We start from the raw sequence: 21030 nt of genomic DNA, 5'->3' as shown, positions 1-21030 counted from the left end.
TTTGGTAAAAGAAAAATATTGATTTGAAAATGAGATTTCTTCCAGCAATGTTATACTTGTTGATGTTACTAACACCTAGAATTGCTCGAGCACAAAAAGCAAAAAGCTAACAATAATACTCTAAAATTTTCACTTTTAAAATTTGGTCACTGGACAGCCATTTTATAGTCCGTTTCTAGTCTGCAGTTAATCTGCTTATTACTGCTACACAATCAGAGGAGAGAAAATTACTTTTTCTGTCTGTATGAAAAATACAACCACTAATATCCAAGGTATTAGGGTCTTTTTCCCCTCATATTAAAACTTACCTGGTAGGTGCTGTGGGATTTTTGTTTGTTTGTTTAGGGAACATACTGAATTTTACCTTTATATAGGTGTAAACCAATAAAGCTATTCACTTTTGGGGGTCATGAGGGAAAAACTTTCTATATGTCTCATTTCTATATACTATTAGCAACACCGCAGGGATACAGGTGCAGAAATCCCCAGTGCAGACTGAAATACAGTAAGATTGAACAGTTGTATGTGTCTTCCGTACGGTATGGTGCATGTGCTTTGAGGAACAGGTACCCTGCAATCACATGTATTTTGTTTGATGAGGAAATAAAGAGGGAAGAAAACTTCCTAAGTTACTTCTGGCTGTCTCAACAATGTCTTCCTGCGATTTATGCTCACTAAAAATGTTGTAACTTAATACAGAGCAACTCCTAAAGCAGGCTAGTTGCGTGGAGATACAGCTACCAAGACCTACCAGTAACATCTGAAGAGAAAACCACATTTCAGACACATTTTAATGTAACAGGACTGTGACCCTAAGCACAGAAAGAAAACATTGGATAACTAAACATCTAAGAAATTTCAGAGCTAAAGATACTACGTTCCAAAATCTCCTACTGCAAATATCTTTCTAGAAGGATCCTTTGAAGTTGAATGTTCATCTCCCACTGAAAGCATATCCAGAGAGAAAGATATTAATGTTCCAAAGCATGGTAAGTCTCTGACCCACTATTGCCCATGCTGCAGTAATTTTTTAAAAAGCAGTTTAAAATATTGGTAAGAGCTCCCCTTACTGGTCTTCCTTCAAATTGTTAAGTCTTCAGTCCTGAAAATCTTTTTATATGAAACAAAGATGGGTAAAATATTACTTCTATTCCATATATATATATATATAAAAAAAAGCTCCACATATTTCTATCAGAGACCCTATTTTTTAAATTTCTTATTAGTTGTTAAGTCATAAGACCAAAGAATGACTTAGTACAGGAAGAATTTGTTTTTCCATCATTATGAACTTCACCAATTTATTGAATCCTTACTTTTGTATAGCACATGTAAGCCTTGCCAAAGTCTGAATTACAAAACAGACACCCAATTCTGACATAATGAGTAATGCCTCATTTCACAGTAACCACCACCAGCTTTAATGGGATCATTTGTGGGATAATCAATGAGTCAGTGTGGGAAAAGGATCAGAATCTGCTGTGGAACTGGGAATTGCAAAGATATTTATTACAAAAGCTTACTGGTTTCTTCAGTGGCCTGCTGCCTGGTTGGAAGAGCAAAATATACCTCTCAGCCTGTGTTGGTTTATATGATTAAAGACTTGTTGATTTTATATTTATATCTATATCTGTATGGTTTTTACAGCTCTACTTTTGCAAGCTCAGCCTAGGGGCTGACTGAAATTGGACACTTTACGGTGATGATACCAACTAAGAAAAGTTAAAATAAGTCATTTTAATGACACTGTGAAATACCATTATCTTCAATTCACAGTAAACAATCCTGTTTACTTCAGCTCACAGTAAACAACCCTGTTAATGCATAAAATACATGTTCTCTAGTTTGTTCTCACATACTTGAGGTGCCCCTAGAGAGTTAACTTTAGTGAGAAAAAACAGTAAAATCTGTTGTTATGCCACATTAAAAAAAAAAAGAATCAGAAGATATGCTTTTGAATACACCCTACCATTCTGGAAAGACTCTAAAATAGGATTTCTTAATGTACAACAGTACTTGGAGATGTTTTTGTATAGCACGTCACACTAGCCATCTCGCTTTCAGCACTGTGCTACGTAGAACAAAACCCAAACTATCATTATAAGCACATTAAACTTCTAAACAAACAAACAAACACACTCCATCATTCTTCATTCCAAATGGATTCAGATGCTTGCCTTTTTACGAAACAACACTGGCAGTTTACCTACAAAGTCAAATCTAATCTGGGTTCTCTCGGGTAAAATGGTAGAATTCCCTGATCTGATCTGATCTGAATTCTCTCAGTGCCAGGAGGCACACAAGGCGCGAACATCGTTCTTCCACTTCGATTGGTCTGCAGCTGCGTGCTCTGGAGTCAAGGGCCACAGCGCAGTCTTCCATCGGTTTCCCCCTCAGGACACGACCGATCCAGCTCCATCTCCTCCTCCTCACTTCGTTACTGATTTTCTCCATCCCCGCCATTTCTGATGCTCGTCGTTTCTGCAACTTTTTATTTTTTTTTTCCGGGAGGAAGTAGTTGGCCTCCTGCCCAACCCCCATGACTTGGAGGGCCAGTGGTTTTTCTGTCAGGGTGGCCTTCCCTTAGGCTGCGTTGGTTCACGGCACCTTCTTCAATTTTATCCGGTGCACCCTCCAGAGAGGGATCCCCTATCCACCACCCAGGGGACGCGCCTTCTAGCTGTGCAGCCCCAGCCGAAGGAGAATTCCCTGAAGCATTCTCCATTTTCTTCCGATACAGTTTTCTTTCTTGAGGCCACATCCATTCTCTCTACTGATTGTTGGTTATTTCCTCCTTTACTGCACTGGACGATTATTCTCCCGGGGCTAACTGTTACACCGGAGAGAAGGACAGGGGACTTAACATTGGTAACAAGCTAAGAAATTCATTATAATCCCTATCTATGCTGACTAACTCAGGGTCATCTTCCTCGTGCTGCCAACCCCCACGTTAACGACACCCACCCTCCAGAACTCGCTTATCCCACCATTTCTAAAAGTATCTAAATATGTGACAGCATTTAGGCTTATTTGCTTTTGTGGTACACTGTGGTCATATTACACAGCTTTTTTTTGAAAACCATTAAAAAAGAAACTTTAAATAATCTGAAGCTTGAACAAAAAACAAAACACCAAACAGTGTAATTTTCAATAAAACACCAACTAATCTGATATCTACTGGACAAAAAAAAAAAAAAGCAACAGTGTGAGAGTCAGTAAAGAAAACTGATGCTTATAAAAGCCTTTCTATTTACACTTGTTTTTCCCCCAAAGATAAAAAGATGGCATCTGTCTGATGTACATGAGCAGCTCTGAAAACCAAGCTTCCCTTTCAAGTCATATCCGAGAAGTCCTTAATTTATAAATGATTACTTATAGATCCAATAAATTTGACTATTTTGAGTAGGAAGTAGGATAAAAGAAAAGGTAATACATGTTATTCTTCTTGTTTCTGTAATCTGTATCTGCCATATTTGTAGACAGAAATCTTCACAGGTTTTATCACCATGCACTAGCTGACTTACTAAATAAGCCAGTGTCTGAGTGAGTTACAAATACAGTGTAAAAAAAAAAACCTATGAAATTATGAGACTTTTTCTTTGCAGCAAAGTGCCATGGGGGAGGAAGAGCTAAGCTGAAGAAAAAAACCAAACCAAAACAAAACACCAAAACCAGATTTCTTCTTCACAGGTAGAGCAAACAAATCTTTATTTCCCTTTCCTGATCACATAGCTTATTGTGACTAAGTGTTGGCTTCAGTGGAAAAATACAGGCAATCATATCTAAAGGATTGGTCTCCCATTTGTGTTACCCCTTTAGTTTGCTATTGTTGATATGCAAGTAATCAGTTTACAATTAAATGATGCATGATGATCATGATCTGGGGTAATGAATGCTGTTGTCCCCCCCTCCTTCCAAACTCCTAGTGCCGTGCCCCCCCCGAAACAACACAGAAAGCATAGCCTTGGTAAAAGTAGACAAGTAGCACAGGGCATCTGTAAAATGCTGGGGGGGGGGGTGCGATCAAACAAAAACAACCACCAAAAAACCCCAAAAAACTCACAAAACAAAAAGAAAACTCACACCAACTTTCATTTTGGTGTATAAAACCCATTAAGTTAAAGCAGTATCTGACCATGCCTTCCACTTATGGAGGTGTTCCATCAAGCACAGATCATACTGTAACAAACATTCTTTACATTCTACCAGTCACACTATAACCATGTTCAATCAATTCCACAGGAATGTAACATGTCAGAGGAATTCATATAGCATTCCAATACAGAAACACTACTCTAATTTTTGGGTCATACCATCTTGCAAGATAAAATTCCTAAAGGAAAAACAGAGAGCATGCATCAAAAATTCTCTAGGCAAGTCCTCATGTGTATCATTTTAAGGATTTTAATAAAGATACCATAATCTTTCAAAATGAGAAATAAAATCCAGTTCAAGAGTATTTTGTCTACGAAAATGATCCATTTTCTAGAGTAGCCACTTCCACATAGAACGTACTAACCACAGTGTATCTATTAAAACAGTAACAACCCAAACTGTTGAAATTCATTATTTTGAAACTCATAATAATCTCATTTCCCTAGTCTTTTTACTTCTGAGTAATAGGAAAAGAGTTCTGGTCCATTAACTCGCCCACTCTCTCCTGGAGAAAGTTAACCAACTCAGCTAATACAAAGACATGAGTTTCATCCAGGTCTTGTATGATGAACTTCTTTCCCAATGCGTTTGACTCATCCAAGTAGAGCAGAAACTGCTTCATTGCTGGGTCACTGTAGAGACAAACACACATCAGATCCCACCTCATTGTAATAAGATACAGTTAAAAACAAAAAACAAACAAACAAACAAAAAAAGCCACCCTTTGAAGACACTTCCAAAGTTCTTTGGGAGATTAATTTCAGGAGTTGCTCACAATTTAAAGAAAGTTTATGAAGCTTTTTCAAAAGTTGTTTCTTTCACAATAGTAATTGCTTGGGTTACTTTAGAGATAAAAATAAACTGATCACAAAGTCTAAAGAGAACTGGCTACTTGATTGGCAGAGAAGTGCCCTTATGCTGCTGTTAAAGTAGCTTCAAAAAAAACCCAAAAACCAAAACAAATGACCAACCAACTCTTAATGAGGCAAGTTTGAACTTACACTTCTATCTTCAGAAATAGCACCATAAAAACATGTTTTCTTAAAGCATATTTTAGTTTAAAGGTAACCAAAACCCAAGAGAACATAGACCTCACTCAAAGTAGTAGAGCACAGAGAAAAAGTGGTCATGTATGAATTGTACGTTTATCACACCATATCTGAACAGTCTCTTCTTTTTCATGATGTCACCTTGTAAGTTAAATTTAAGTGTTTAGAAGAAAACGTTTTGGAAGTATGGAAATTACAGGTAACTGAAACAGCTGCATTATACTAGGCAGCTAGATAAAGTGGCTTCAAAATATAAGCTCTTTGATCCACTGAAATTTTTAAGAATTCAGACAATATTATTCTGATAATAGTTTTTACAAAACAGGAAAAACATGCTCTTTGATAAAACTTAGTATTTGATTGCAATAACGGGTGAATAATATGTACAAGAAATACAGTAAATTGGAATCAGGTAGCTCAGGACACTTTCAGAATTATGAACAGAGTTGTTTTGGCAACATACTAATTCTTAAAAAGAATTCTTAGTAACACAGTAAATCTTAAAAGAATTCTTTGGCTAATCTTCTCTCTTTTAACTGCGGCATGAGGACAAATTCTCCCTTAACTAGAAGTATATATGGTGCAAAGACACGCGCTATGAAACCCTGGCCCCTACCCAGCAACTCAAAAAAACAATCTTTAATATTAGCCTCAAACCTGCAGAAGCATAACTAGAATAAGATGAGTTTTCAAAGTACAAAGTAATTTTGAGGAAAGGAGAATGGGAAAGTCTGGAAGCTATACCTTCTTTAGAAAAACCACTATTAATGTGCTCTGGCATGTAAGAAGAGAAACAAGAGAGGAACAGAAGAGCTGAGAAAAATCAGATACCAAAAGTATGTGGTTCCCAGCATTCTTCCACATCCCCTTTTGGATGGGTGCAGGGAGGTTTATTTTTCGGTTGTTTTATTCAGCTGGACCTTAGTGACTCACATTAGTAGTACTAGATGGCATGAGCTTTTGTTCTAGCTGGTCCAACCAGCTTGTATGATGTTACGCAGTATCCAGAGACTGGTTTTCACACAGCCAACGTACAGAGCTGTAATCAGTGCCAGTAGATGTATGTCACAGCAGAAACACTGATCTCCTTACAGTACTTGAAGATTATAATCCTTGATATGGTGTCTTCAGAAAAGTTTAGCTATTTATTGGAAGAATATGGAAAAAAAGACCTGCACAACATTTCACTGTTTTATTTGCATGATTTACACATTCAGAACTGCCTATTTTTTTTCCCACTCCTTCTCCATTTGGTATCTTAAACATCCTCAGAAAACTGGGTTTTAAAAAACTTGTATCTGAAGTGTAAACAAGGCGACAGGTTTATAGTAAATCTGCATCTTCTCCTAGGATGGAATTTTGTGCCCAATCATGGGCTACCCTTATGCAAAGGTGGGGAGAAAACAAAAACCAAACCACCAAGAGCTAGCAAAACCAACTCAAAGGTCAGTTTCCCACAGGGCTGTTGAAACCATCTGATGGCATAACAAATGCTGCAGATTTGTTATCAGATAGAAAATTCCCTTCCCTTCCAGGGAGAATCATGAAATTCCATGCTAATACTAAGTAGGATGTGGCCATGGAGATGAATAAAACCACACAGATCTTTAGGTATGTGTAAAATAAACACATAAGGTGCAAAATAAAGTATTTTGCTAACTGCTTGAGATTTTAGAGCTTCTTGCCTTGTCAGTGAAGAATTCTGCTCTGGACATCTTTACATAGTCAGCTGCAGGCAGGCAATTTCTTGTGCTTCAGAAGGTTTGTCAATGTACTAGCATGGAACCAAATTTGAGAAGACAGGCTTTTTGTTCTAGCAGAGTTTAGTCTCTGAACTGATCACACATAGCCGTTAGACATCCAGACTTCACCTGGCTAATGTCCACTCAGCTCAGAAGTTGGGTGCTGCAAGCTCACAGCTATATGCACCATGCAAGCACATCACAAGAGGTTCAAAGTTTTTCTGCTTTTGTGCAGTTATAAACCGTTAATACATTTACAATCTAAGTGTACAGCAGAAGTCTTATATGTCATATAATGCTATGCAATGACCCCACAAATCTTGACTGATGCTTCTTTTTACTTTGGAGGTAAACTGTTTTCTGATTCTTAGTCTAGAGACTTCAGATTGCATGACAACATGTTTACTGCACATACATCAAAAGCTTACTTTTACAAACGACAAGCATAGTCCTTTCGAGTATGATCAACAAACAGAGCCACATGTCAGCCTTGAATGGAATTTGGATTGGAGTTGATGAAAAAAAACAGGAAAGAAAGGATGAAAGATTATCTATCTCCCTCTAGAATCAGTAAAGAAATACACTGCTCGCAAACACCACCAAAAAAACATTATTTGTAAGCAATACAAAGAACAAAAGGGAACATCTAACAGTTAAGCATAAGTGGAAAACAATATATTGAAAAGAAAAATGGAGTTTGGAAATAGGATTACCTACAACTGCCTCTCTCCTTCTTCCCCCAAAGGCCACATTTTTCTTTTGTCTGCTTGTTCAGCATCACCCCTCCTCACAACAATTCCTCTTTTTTTTTTCCGTCTCGACTCTTAAGTTACCTAGAATATTTCCAGCTCTAAAGAAATAAGTAGACTTCGACACAGCAAAAGAGAGTAAGTGCTGTTACTAACCATTCAATCAGAACACCCTTCAGAACGTTCACCATCTTCTCACTTCTCTTACAAGCGCTGAAAGGAAGAGGTGACAAGAACCAACTCTTGCTTTGGGTTACAGGCGTAAACAAAGGAAACCTGAAAGAAAAAGAAACAACGCCTTGGTTGAACCCAGCGATCCTTCAAGACAACTCACCTCCCCGGACCAGCAGCGCTGCTCGGCTACTAGGCCGGGCGGCCGGGGGCTTGGAGAGGCGCGCAGGCCCAGGCCGGGGCAGCAGGGCCCGCTCAGGCGTGGCACCGAGCTGTGAAAATTAAAGTCTTCTCCCCTCACCCCTGAGCGCAGTCAGGGCAGCTCTGCCCCCCCGCCAGCCCCGCCGAGCTCCTCCAGCGGCCGCGGCCGGCTACCGGCCCTTCCGCCGCCGGAGGCGAGCCGCGGCCTTGCGACAGGCGGCCTGGGCGGAGGGAGACAGGCCCCAACCCAGCCCTGGGACGGGCAGGGGCGTTGAACGGGCGGGGCGGCTGCCGGCCGCCAGGTCCGGCCTCTCCCAGGGGCTCCGGTCCCACCCGCCCTTCACCTCCGCCGCTACCGCCGACCGCTTCCCTGACGACGGAGGCACCGCTCCCGCTGGCCACCGCCACCGCCGTGCTACGCGCATGCGCGGCCCTCCCCTCTCCCGCCTCCGCTCCCGGCATCACCTCCGGATTGGCCGGGCCGCCGGCAGCGTGCTGGCGTCACGGGAGCGCGTGGGCGCCGGCGCCGGGTGCGGAGCGGAGAGACGGAGGCGGAAGCGGAAGGTAGCGGCTGCGTGTGCCCGGGCGGGCGGGGGGGCTCGGTAATGGGGGCCGGTGGGCGGGGCGGGCCCGCGGCGGGTCGGGCTCCGGGGCGGGGCACGGGGGATCTCAGCCCCGCCGTCACCGCCTGCCGAAGCGGGGTGCTGGTTTACCTCAGAGGGTTTGCGGGGTGTTCTCCCGGTTTCATATTTGTTACTATTTTAACGACCCCGGCCTTGAAGTCCCCCCGGGCTCCGGGGGGCCGCAGCGGCGAGCGCGCCTGCCTCGCTGCGCCGCCCCCCCGGCCTCGGCCTGCCGGGCGGCGCTGCCCCGCCCGGGCGCGGGGAGGCCGCGGGCAGCCCGCGTTTGTTAAACCCCTCCAGAGACAGCGGTGGCGCCTCAGGCTTCGCCCGCTCCCTGCGGGCGCGTCAAAGGTAACAAATGTTGTTTTCCCCTTTGGAAAGAGGCGCGGAGTTATCCCCGCGTTGCTCCTCGGCCGTTGACATGCTGCATTGCCTCAAGCCGTAGTTTTGTTAACCGTGCCCTGGCTGCGAGGCAGCAGCGTTCCCGCCCCGCGCTGGGGTAACGACAGAAACGTTGGCATCGCAGCCTGGCCGGCATGGGCCGGTGCAGGAGCTCCTTGCGGACTGCAGAGCTTCCTGAACCAGCTGTGAAACAGGCTGCAAGATGGGTCCTTCTGCATTATATTGCTATGGACCCAAGCCTGTTTGCTCTCAGACCTGAAGAGAGGATCCTGGCAACAAGGAAACGGTACTCGCTTTGGCCTCTTGTGTCTGCAGGTGCATGTTGTTAATTCAGGGAGTTGTGGCACCTGCTGTCGCTGGACCACATGTTTATTGCAGTTACAGACTGGTTAGGGAGAAGAATAAATGCGAATACTGTGGTTCTATCAATACAGACAGTAAAGGAGCTGCCGTACATTAGACAGAGAGTTTAGAGGCGGGGGTGATATCTCCGGGGGACCGCTTATTAATGTCTTAGAAGTGTTTCGTAGTGTTGTGTACTCTGTTGAAATGAATGGATAAACATGGCAGAAGCCAAAAAGTTGCCTGTTGTGATTGTGGCAGTGCTGGGGTAATGCTGAGATTTTTCCAAAATGTCCCAAACACAAGCAAGAGAACGGGGAAAAATTAAAACTTTTGGGGAAACAGGAAAGAGGGAAGACATTAATGGAAGGAAACAAAAAAAGTCCTCTTGTTTAGAGAAATTGGGCCCTGACATTAAAAGCGCTATAAGCTCTTTTTTTGGTCTGTAAAGATTACCTTAAATTCAAGGAGAATATCAGGGGATCCCATATTTCAAGATCAGGTTTACTGATAAAGATTTACATGCATGACATTTTATCATTTTGAGTTGTCATTGTGGTGGTACAGACTTAATTTGACATTTAATAAGGATGCCTATGTTTCCAACATAATACTTTCTTAAATGTATGATAGGTAGTGGTGTGGTTTTAAATCTGTTTAAACAGATTAACTTAATTTAGTATTTCAGTCAGCATAAGTGTATCAATGCAGACACTAAAATTTCACCTATCCTAAACTATGAACTTCATGTTACTTCTGTTGTGTGTGCAGCAACAGATTTTTAAGTGTTTTGTGATTGTTATAGAAGTTTAATATTCTTTGTGGATTTTGGTATAATTCTTGCACTAAAAATACTACATGTTCTATCTGTTAAGACTTGAGATTAAGTCTTCAGCAGAAGTGGTGTACAGAATTTGATTGTTGTGGGTTGTCAAAGCCAATTTGTATATTTTCCTAACTTTAGGTGAGTTTTTCTTATATAAATCAAATATAATGACAGTAACATTTGCTAATACATAAAATGGTAAATATATGTGACTGGTAGAAACAGGAATCGGTGCTTTTGCCTGCCCTAAACTGCCTTGGTTTTCAGTGCTTGACTAATATGAGTGTACTTTCTTTGAACTCATTGTGTGGTGGTTAAAATGCAGCCCTGATCAGTGGGCTAAAGAGCATGGCTGCTTTTCGTTCCCTCCTGAATAGTCCCACTTGTTCAAAGAGGCATGGTAATATCTGTAAGGAAGTTGCAGCGTGCTTGTCTTAACTCGTTTTCCTATCTGTAAAATGGGGAAAATTCAGTGTCTTGCATCATAGATAGGTCAGAAAAATAAATCCTTTCATATTTCTGAAGCACTTGGATACTACCTTCTTGGAGACCACATGACTGTCAAGAAGAGTCATGCTTGCATTGGGTTGCTTCTACGTTCAGAAGTTTGGTAGTTCTAAAATACATTACATGCATTTGTTTGTGGCTATTTGGAAAAAAAATCCTATATTGCTTAGTTTGATTTCAGCATTCAGTGAATGCAATGCAATTAGTCTGTCAGTATTCTGGGTCTTCATAGTGTTGAATTGCTAAGGTCTTAATTTTAGAATAGGTTCTCTTCTCCATGGGTATGGCTAGGTTTTCATTCTTCTGCATGTGTAAGAATTTTTCTAAAATGAGATGCATCCTCTATGTTTTACCTGTAAGCATGCCCTATGAGTTTCACAAGCTCATGGAGTCAGAGGATTTTAGAACCAATACTTATTTTTATTAAGTGTAGAGTTTTTACATTCTTGAAGTATTAATCTGATTTGCCCTCCAAAGGCAAAAATATATAGTAATTCTTGGAGCCTTGTTAGTCAAAATAAAAGACTTACTTGCTAACACAATCAATTATGAACTTCAAAAGCAGTTGGTTACTGAGTTGTATCAAAGCCCATGTGATATTGAGTAATGTCTTGATGGAGGTATGACTGTATACGGTATTTAAGGGAGAGCTACTAAGAAGTAGGAAAGGAGACTTACGAACACAGAAGTTAACTGGAGATACATACTAAAATCAACAGTAACGCGTAATTGTATGAAAAACTGCTTTAAACTTTTCTTGTACTTGAAATGCAGCCTGTTGAATTGAGGACTTTATAGACTTCTTTAATTACAGCATTTTATATGGAGGAAAATGACATAAATGTGGTTTATTGTGACCTTTGCTGTAAATCATGACCTTTGCTGTAAAAAGACAGGAAAGAAAGCTGCTACAGGTTTTCTGCTGTAATTCTCAAATCAATAGTTACTTTTTTTTTTTTTTTTAAATATACAGAATGTCAGTGGCTGCTTACTGTATATTTTGCTATAGACAAATAGGAACTTCTGGTCCAGCCACAAAAACACACCTACCATGGAATGATATCAGTAAGTACAGTTCTATGTGTATTGATCTGAGGTGTTAATAAAAAGGAAAAATCTGTGTTGGTCTGATGCCATGTGTAATTAAATGATACAAAAGATCTAAATACCTAAATACTTTGTGATCAAAAGCTTTTACTTGCCTAAAGTGGATGTCTGCTTCTGACCTTGCTTTGCATAGTGATATGTAAAATGACACCAGCAGATTATCTGGGATTAGAACAGAAGATGAAGGTCCCCCTCCCAGATGCAATCTCATTAAACTATCTTAAACTCCATTTTGTGTCTGATTTTTTTTTTTAAACTTCTAGAGCCATGAAACAATTGCATCCATGAAGTTTGAATAAAGTTTTTTTTTCTATTGTTTCTTCCTCCTTATTTACTGATCTGCAATCTTCCCTGCTTAGTCTCTCTGGTTTCTTTGGTGCCTTCCATATAGAATGACACTTCTTACAATTCCAAAGTTTATTTTTGAGCATTAAAAGATAGACAGGATATTTCCATTTCTGCTCTACAGGAAGCATTACATTTTTTTGCCTTTTCAACCTTCTCTACCAGTTATTTCTTCAACATGTAGCTGCCTCTTGTCTACATGCCAAAATTCTTATGGTCTCGCAAAGACAGAACCTGGTGGCAGTCTTCCAATTCATGCTGAGGAAAAGAAATAATTTGTGATAGATGAGATGTGTTCCATTGGGTTTGCTGTTACTGGTAATAATAGAGTTTCTCTGTATTGAGATCCTTACATCCAGGTAATCACCTCAACTTTGTCCAGAAAAAATAGTTCAAATCTGACAGGAATCCTTAGACTCAAAAGGGAAATTTTTGCAAGAGGCATGTGTTTATTCAGCTATTTGCTTTATAAATTAGATTCAATGGAATTACTTTAAAAATATTTTTTCCTAGGGAGTTTCTGCAGGACTTTTCAAAGAATACACATACTCCTGTATGTATTCATATGCATTGAAGAAATATCCACGCCACATAAGAAAAAGTTAACTCCTTAAAATAATCTGGAGTTCCAAACGAATGCTAGTGATGCACGCAGAGAAAGTTGACTGTTGATTCCTGCAGCTGAGCAATGAATGTAATTGATAGGTAGCAATACACAGAGTAAATAGCACTGGCAGGATACATGTTTTATCATCTTGCTTAGGAGAGCAGGAAATTCTAATCAAGTAATGTTTTCTCTGTTTGTAAATTTAGATAATGATTTTCTGAAAGCCAGAGAGCAATAGAAAAATTTTAAAAAGCTTACTCTTAATGGCTGGAATTCTTACTGTCTGGTAATCAAATGCTAACTATGGTTATATTGAGGTGATGCACACAACTTTGACATGAATTTTTCATTTTTTCAAGGAAAAATTGCAAAACTAACTGGATCGCTTATACTAGGGTAAGTTGTAACTGACAAGCATATATGTAACTTACGTATATAGTTAAAATTTTAATTCGTGTATCTTTCAAAAAATGTGACAATATTAGCAGACCTTTAGACATGATAGAATATAGTTTTGAAGCATATTCTCTGATAGTTATTTACTTATTTTAAGTATTTTAGAATCTTTTCACTACTTTGCTAAATTAAAATAATCTGCAGACTATTATAGATTTGGTAAAATCTGGCTGATTGATACCAAAATGATTGTTAACATATTTTTGCCATCATAATTTTAAAATTAATATTCATATGCAGTTTTCTTTTATTTAAAGAGGTTTTGTATTCATTACGTATGAGGTCCTGTCCTTAAAGAAGTTACTGCAAATCGATACTCAAGCTATACATCAAGAAAAACTTAAATCCTATGTATACATACGTACAGCTTCTCTAAATCCAAATGAATATCAAGGTAAGATGCATAATTGTTTGGATTCTAAAAATAGAATTTTAAGAGAATAGAATGTTTCTGGAAGTCACCCTTGTATAAGGAAGGATATATTTCCTGAGATCTGTTACAAAAATGATATTCTTCGCAATGTCACCAAGTTTATTTTAAGCTGGTGGCTGTTTTTTTTAAGATAGTTCTATACATACAGTTCTCTATATGTGAGATAATTATATATATACGTCCATATGTATGTACATGTGTGTCTGTATATATTTCATGTATATATCATAGAATCATAGAATACCAGGTTGGAAGGGACCTCAAGGATCATGTGGTCCAATCTTTCTTGGCAAAAGCACGGTCTGGACAAGATGGCCCAGCACCCTGTCCAGCCGATCCTAAAAATGTCCCATGTTGGGGAGTCCACCACTTCCCTGGGCAGATTATTCCAATGTCTGATTGTTCTCATTGTAAAAAATTTTCCTCTTGTGTCCAACCAGAATCTCCCCAGGATTAACTTGTACCCATTACCCCTCGTCTTTTCCATGTGACTCCTTGTAAAAAGGGAGTTTCCATCTTTGTAGCCAACCTTTAAATACTGGAACATGGTGATAAAGTCTCCAGTAAGCCTTCTTTTCTCAAGGCTGAACACACCCAGCTCTCTCAGTCTTTCCTCATACGGCAGGCTTTCCAGTCCTTTGGTCATCTTGGTGGTCCTTCTCTGGACCCTCTCCAGCCTGTCCACATCTTTTTTGCATAGCGGGGACCAAAACCGAACACAGTATTCCAGGTGTGGCCTGACAAGCACTGAATGGAGTGGGATAATGACTTCTTTATCTCTGCTGGTGATGCCCTTGTTGATGCAACCCAGCATTCTGTTGGCTTTCTTTGCCGCAGCAGCACACTGTTCACTCATGTTGAGCCTGTTGTTCACCAGGACCCCTGGGACCCTTTCCACAGAGCTGCTCCCCAGCTGGGTAGATCCCAGCCTGTGCTGCACTCCTGGGTTATGTTTTCCCAGGTGCAAGACCTTACACTTGTCTTTGTGTATATACACACACACATATGTGTGTGCGTGTATATATATATATATATATATGAGAAAAATAATGTAGTAGAACTGTCTTTCAGACTTCCAGTAATCTAAAAATGCTCTCATAGGGATCACATACCAAGCCAGAAAAGAAATCCATAAAGCTGTGAGGAAAATTCTAGAAACAGAAGCTAAAATTTTCCGGAGACCTTTTAACAGTAGGTATTGAAACCATGGCTTTATCTATGATTATTATTTTTGAATAGTAAAACATAAGCCTTTTAGAAAGTAAAATAATTTTTCTTACAAGGTTAACATGTTCTTTTGTGTTTGAAACGGTGGTAATATTACTATAATTTTCTGTATTAATGTAGAGTATTAGTATCTTTTCTATGTATTAAAACCATTCCTTTTCTTAAAGTAAATGAAAGTGATGGTTAAGAAGAGATTTGAGATTTTTTTTTTTTTCCCCTGTTTCAGAAGAGATTTGAAGCTTAAGATACTAGGTTAATATTTTATACCAGTTTTTTGTACAAAAGGTGTTTGGGGGATGAAATACTCTAAAAATTTCGCTTTAGAAAAGTATGTTATGCTTTCATCAGAATTGCCAATACTAACTGAAAGCAGCACAGTCTTTTTGTAATAGTGTGTAACTGCTTTTTAGAGTAATTTAAAATAAGAATTTAAATTCGTATAAGAAACTGTGCTCCTGGGGCATACTATCTGTTCTCATGTAGCTGTCTGTTAAATGGTTATAACAATATGTACCTCCACTGTGGTGCTATGAAATTAAGTATTCAAGGTCAGAGCTTCAAGAGTTGCTAATCATTTCCAGCTCCTGCTGGAAGCTGGCAATTTTAGTTGGCAAGTGCCAGCCAGGGTGTGTACGTCTAACATATATATGAAATATCGACTTGTTGCCACCAAAATGAGTCAAAATCATCCCGTTAATTTAAGGATCAGCATTTTGCTAATGCCATTCTGTTATTGTATATTGTACTAATTCAATATTAAAACATTACACTCTAAATTACTGTTGGTGACTAATATTCAAATATCAAAAGAAACAGGTTTGGTTGGTTTTTTTACTCAGTGAATAGAAACATGACTGTTAAAATGCTCATTAATAATAACTTGCCTTTTATTTGTTTCCTGGTAAAAGAACAATTCAGTACATTTGATGGAGAAGATCATGAATGTGCCTTATGGCTCCTCTTAAAGAGGAGTCAGTCAGAAGACAAAGAGGTCCGACTGCAGGCTGTACAAGACCTGGCAAACAACAGTCACTGGCATGGTAATGTATGCTGGTGTAGCCTAATTCATCCCAGAAACATGACAAAGTCTCAGTTAGCTGTTGCAAGTCTGCTACCAACATGAAAAAAGGCTGGTAGCTGCAAGGAGTGTAAATACGCTCTGAAATTTGATCTAAAATGTGGGTGGGTTATTTACATTTCAAGTAATTCTTCTTTCCTAATACTCTGATACAGCGTGTGTACCTGCAGTGCCGGCCCCTCTCTTGTTTCCCCACCAGAGATTTGTAGCCACTGCCATCATGGGGGAGAGCAGTTCATGGTGATTAGTTCCTTAGCTTTTCTGTTGGAACTGCTAACAAGGTCACTAGTTCTGGCAGTGATTTTTATCGGGCTCTGTAGGGGAGTGAGTTCAAGACCATAGTTCAGTTAATAAAAATTGGTTAGGAACTAATAGATAGTAATGACAAACTAGAGGTAGAGGACTTGTATGTGTAAGCATTATTTGTAAGACATTTTCCATCCTAGTTATTATTTGGTAGTAATAAGCCCTCCCTGTTCCTCCAGCAGTGAATATCCTTGAAACCCCAAGTAAAGGGGGAGGAGGGATGTGTATGTGTGTCCTCCTTCCCCCTCCATCACTAGTCCATATAAACTAGGTGACACTCTAATGTTGACTCTCGTTATTCTGGTAATCCAGTCAGTTGAGGACCTTTCACTCTTCCAGTGCAATTCCACACCAAGGGATTTATCTTGTTTCAGATTGCCTCTATAAAACTCTAATTAATTACTCCAAGCAGTTTACATCAAAAAGCTGTGTTTGAAAACATTTGAAAGCTAGGCTGCACCAAAACTGCAGCTATGTGTATTAATTTAGTATGACCATCTCGTGTTCGTAGGAGAATACTGGTAGCAGGTGATCTCAGTGCACGAGATGGCCAGTAGTTGGGGATCTAGTTGCTTTTTGTAGTCTCCTTTTCTCTGTAGTGCTCATTGCTGTAGTATTTGGATGTTTTGGAGACGCTAATTATTCTTGCCAACTACCTCATAAGGGAAATGGGCTTTTTTTTTTTTTAACCTGATATTCCAAAACTGAGTCCAAAGAAGACTGAAAACATGTGCTAACTTTTCACACCTAGGACCAAATTGTTCAGCGTACCTGTTATCGTAAATACAGTATTCTGCTTGTCCAAAGCACCGCTCGGTGACATCAGTTTGCAGCTCTAAGTGGTCTGCACCAAAGAAAAAAGATGGACAATCTGTGACTGTTTGTGAAAAGTATATTTTAGATGGCTTGTCAGTTTTGTTGTAGAATTGTGTAACAGTAACAAGGCCAGAAACTAATTTTTGTAGAATAAATATTGATCCACTTTGTATTTTCTTTTCCTTCAGTTTGCCACTTAATTTCAGTATGTAATTTTCAGTTTCTCCAGCTATAAAATAGGTGGGTTTTGGAAAGGAACAGTAGTTACTGTTTAAGTCTGGTTTCCCTTCAGTAGGGTAACTGAAAGTCTTGTCTTGTACCTTCAGTAAGGAAGAGCTACTTAAAACTGTACTTTGGTGCTGTCCTGCCTTTTCTGAGATCGCCTGATTTTGTGACTCTAACAATTTTATTGAAACATAGCTTTTGTATCATTTAAAATTAGGTGTCTATGTCTTGGCAGAATTTGGATTTAAGGCTCTGGCTTTTAATACTGTATGCAGAAAAAAATATGCATATGCTTTTCAAATTTTAACTCAAGCTCAGGGGATTAAGCTGGGTTTGTAGTCCTTGTACTGCTTTCACAGTGGCAGTACTGAATGTTTGCTTTTGCTTGTGTTCAGCTTATATCTGAGGACCTTTATCAAACTGGTCTATAATGAGCAATTAGTGCCCAGGTGTCTTCAGTTCAGTATAGGGCTGGTCTAACAATTGCAATATTTGTCTTTTGGAATTTGTGATTACAAAATCAGAGCTTATTTATGTAGATTGCAGAGAGGTGGTTCTGTTTTCAAGTATATTAACAAAGTAGATCAGAAACTACATTTAAAACCAAATGAAATATTTAAGGTTAGTTTTAACCCTAACACTGAAGTTCTTGTACTACAGATTATCAGTATGGTACAGTTGCCCAAACCTGTGATCAAAGGACCGCTATAGGTTTGGCTCGATCCAAAGACATCGACCTTCGCTTTTTTCTGCCTCCACCACCATTGCCAAAAATAAAGAATGTAAGTAAATGAAAAGTAGGTATTAGATGATTTTTGCTTGCTTGTTTGTTTTTAGTGCTTTTGTTGTTGGTAACCATGCTAAAGTGGAGCCCTTTTAAAATAACGAACGAGTAGTAAAATTAAGACCAAAATACAAAACCGTAATGTAGTGATATACCCCTGGGGTATATCTGCATTAGTGAATGGCATGATGGAAAGAAGTAAGGATAGGGGGTTGATAATTATTGTTCTCAGACCGTATGTCCACATTACATATTTACTAGCAGTGAAGTTTGAGCCAGTTACCAGTCTGATGCACGCACTGCCTGTCTGTACCTAATAGGCAATGCAAAGCAGTCTTATATTAAGTCATCCTAGATTGCCTTGTTGATGCTGACAGAATCCTATGCATAGAGAGCGCTCCTGGAGGCCTTTTCATCCTCACTGCTAGTGTGGTGCTCTAGATAGTGTTCTGGCACACAGCTTTAACCTTGATTATATAAGTAGGGAAATAATTTTGAGTGCACCATGTGACTCCCAAGTGCAGATGCAATGCAGATTTGCTGCCTGGAAAAATTCCTAATCTAATCACCAACACTCACTAATGTAGACATACTCACTGTCTTTCACCAAAAATTCTGCTATCCTCTCCTTTTGACATCTTAATCTACTTATGTATGAATTTGGAAGTTATGAAAGTTTTTGGAGATGAGCTTTAGTGTTATTACTATTAACCAAGTTTTACTTAACTTCAGTTATCACAGTACTTGTTAGATTTATTTGAATGGTATTCCAACAGAAAATTCAATAAGTATGATTTCAGCTGCTGAAATGCCTTGTACCTCAATACAGTAACTGAGAATTAATCAGATAAGCAAATATGTGACATTTGGAACAGCTTTAAGTAATCTGTCTTAAATTCCCAAATGCCTTCAGAGGTTCTGAGGTGGAGATGTGGCTCTTCCCCATCCTCTTTACATACAGTAAGATCTACCAGCCTTGTTTTCTTTATGCCTAGGCCCACCTCTTTATTGCCAGCTTTTGGGTACCAACGAATACATATTGGATAAATCTGACCTTGTTTTGTTTTTATGTCAATGAGTAAGTATATACATATGATGGTTTGATCAATCATGTCATCATATCAGCTTCTTCAATAAACAGAATGGGCACACAAAGCATAATATAAGAGGTCTTTTGTAATGCTAATAGAATGAATGCTGGCAAAGGTCCCTGTCAGAGAATACCTGTACATCTTAACCAAAAAATCTCTGAAAATCAGCTTTGATTGGTAGTGATATTCTCAGTTTGCTTTCTTATCTTTGTAACATTATGTGATAGTAGATCTGTACCTGTCAGTCCTGAAGTAGTAGGTTATGCTAGTATATGGTTCTGTATATACTTTAATTTTACAGCGGTGTGATTGCTAAGTGATTGAAGCTAAGAGTTCCAATCTGCTGCTTAGAAAGTTGAAGCAAATCATTGTGACAGCAAGTGTTGCTCTGCACATCAGATATCTCTGATTGTAGCAAGGATTAGAGTAACTGCAAGTTCCATGACTGTGGGCAAATAAAATTACTTTGTTGAATCTGTTTTCCTGTCACCTACCCTGGATTATTAAACAAACATCTATATGAATATTTTGCAGATAAAAGATTAAAAGAAATATTGTCTGTATTTTTCACTAGTAATTTATACATTATTTTAATGGAGCAGCACCAAAATTACTGTGTAGCTAAGGGTGAACTTTTAAGCTTCCTGTGCCAATAGGAGCTGGTTTTTCTTTGGCTTTTCTGGACCTATTAGAATAAGGCCACCAAAATATGAAGTTTAAATCTTACTTTTCATCACTCCGTTGGTGGTTTTGGAATTATCAGTTTCCAAAGTCTTTACAGGTGTAACTATTAAACTGAAGTTGCAGAGCACTGAAGTCCAGGGTTCATATTTTCTGGCCTTATTAATATTTCAGATCTTTCTTTTCTCTGTGTTTTTCGTCATGCTTTGAACAGAACTAAAAGCTATTTGTGCTTACTTCTCACAGGATTATACCATAGAAGATGAACTTCGCTTGTTGTTAGTATCTTTACCTCAGACTGGTCTAGATCCATGTGTCCAGTACTTCACATCTCTTGCTTTACGTGAAAGTAGTCAGACTCTCGCTGCACAAAGGGTGAGTTCCCACCTGCAGAATAGAACTATTTTGATTCTTTGTTCCTGCAGAGCTCAACAATACAAACCTATTTCCGTATTTTTGAGCATTATACGAGGAAGAGAAATATGGAGACTTTGTGACCATACAACATAAGTAAAATCTCTTCTGCATACAGTCTGTCTGCTTGAAAGCTTGTTTATCTTTCCCTATTTGGTCTAGTGAAAGATTATATCTTTACTTACAAGCTGTCCTGTAAAGCAGATATTTCAACATTTTCTCCAGAACATTTCCTTCCCCTTGCAGTGCTCATAAAATGATTTTTTCACATTTCATCTTACCGTTGAGTGTTCTTTCACTGCTGAGATGATTAAACCTCTGTTAAGTCTTACTGGCAAGCTGATAAGTTGTTAGCACACCTTAAATAGTAAACTCTGTTATATCACATGGAAATGCCTCCCTGTAAGACGTAACTGTTGCCAAAACCAGAATTGGAATAGTCTAGTGGTCTGTTTGGACTTGGAAACTGGGCATTCTTCAACACTGTCTGTCTAACAACTTCTTAAGTGGCTTTAGGAATGTAATTTGAAGTGCAGTTATTGCTTAAAAATAATAATTGTAGTGGATGACACTGGCATTCTCTCTTGTGCATTTTATTTTTTTATTTAAAAGTTGTGACTTTTTTAATAGGCGATTATTATTTTTTGTAAGATACAATAATAAAAAATGATGGTCATATTTTAATAATGATGC

The 21030-nt window shown here is 39.0% G+C and overlaps 2 protein-coding genes across 9 annotated transcripts in view; one reads left to right on the top strand and one right to left on the bottom strand.

Annotated features, from left to right (window-relative positions):
- Window positions 1-4386: 4386 nt before the first annotated feature.
- On the bottom strand, window positions 4387-8493 carry GTF2H5 (general transcription factor IIH subunit 5). 2 transcript variants are annotated; one of them, XM_082305799.1, is made up of 3 exons: window positions 8412-8493; window positions 7852-7971; window positions 4387-4787 (listed from the first exon to the last, which is right to left on the bottom strand). In XM_082305799.1, the coding sequence occupies exons 2-3, from the start codon at window positions 7884-7886 to the stop codon at window positions 4607-4609; spliced, it is 216 nt and encodes a 71-aa protein (XP_082161925.1). In that variant the 5' UTR covers window positions 7887-7971; window positions 8412-8493; the 3' UTR covers window positions 4387-4606. The 2 variants fall into 2 exon arrangements, with proteins under 2 accessions (XP_082161925.1, XP_082161926.1); XM_082305800.1 differs by lacking the exon at window positions 8412-8493 and adding an exon at window positions 8168-8405.
- Window positions 8494-8607: 114 nt separating this feature from the next.
- The window catches only part of SERAC1 (serine active site containing 1), a 36660-nt gene continuing 24237 nt past the window's right edge, over window positions 8608-21030 (top strand). For 3 of the 7 annotated variants that reach the window (XM_082307659.1, XM_082307658.1, XM_082307656.1), the window contains exons 1-8: window positions 8870-9378; window positions 11741-11832; window positions 13186-13222; window positions 13540-13676; window positions 14817-14906; window positions 15851-15982; window positions 18028-18149; window positions 20170-20298. In XM_082307659.1, coding sequence (XP_082163785.1) covers window positions 9227-9378; window positions 11741-11832; window positions 13186-13222; window positions 13540-13676; window positions 14817-14906; window positions 15851-15982; window positions 18028-18149; window positions 20170-20298 — 891 coding nt within the window. In that variant the 5' untranslated portion in view covers window positions 8870-9226. Of the gene's footprint in view, window positions 8632-8866; window positions 9379-11740; window positions 11833-13185; window positions 13223-13539; window positions 13677-14816; window positions 14907-15850; window positions 15983-18027; window positions 18150-20169; window positions 20299-21030 lie in introns of those variants that run through there. The other 4 variants (XM_082307657.1, XM_082307661.1, XM_082307662.1 and 1 more) reach the window with 4 other exon arrangements.

The sequence above is a fragment of the Platalea leucorodia genome (assembly GCF_965183815.1).
Source record: "Platalea leucorodia genome assembly, chromosome: 3".
NCBI lineage: Eukaryota > Metazoa > Chordata > Aves > Pelecaniformes > Threskiornithidae > Platalea > Platalea leucorodia.
This window is presented reverse-complemented; position numbering and strand designations above follow the sequence as displayed.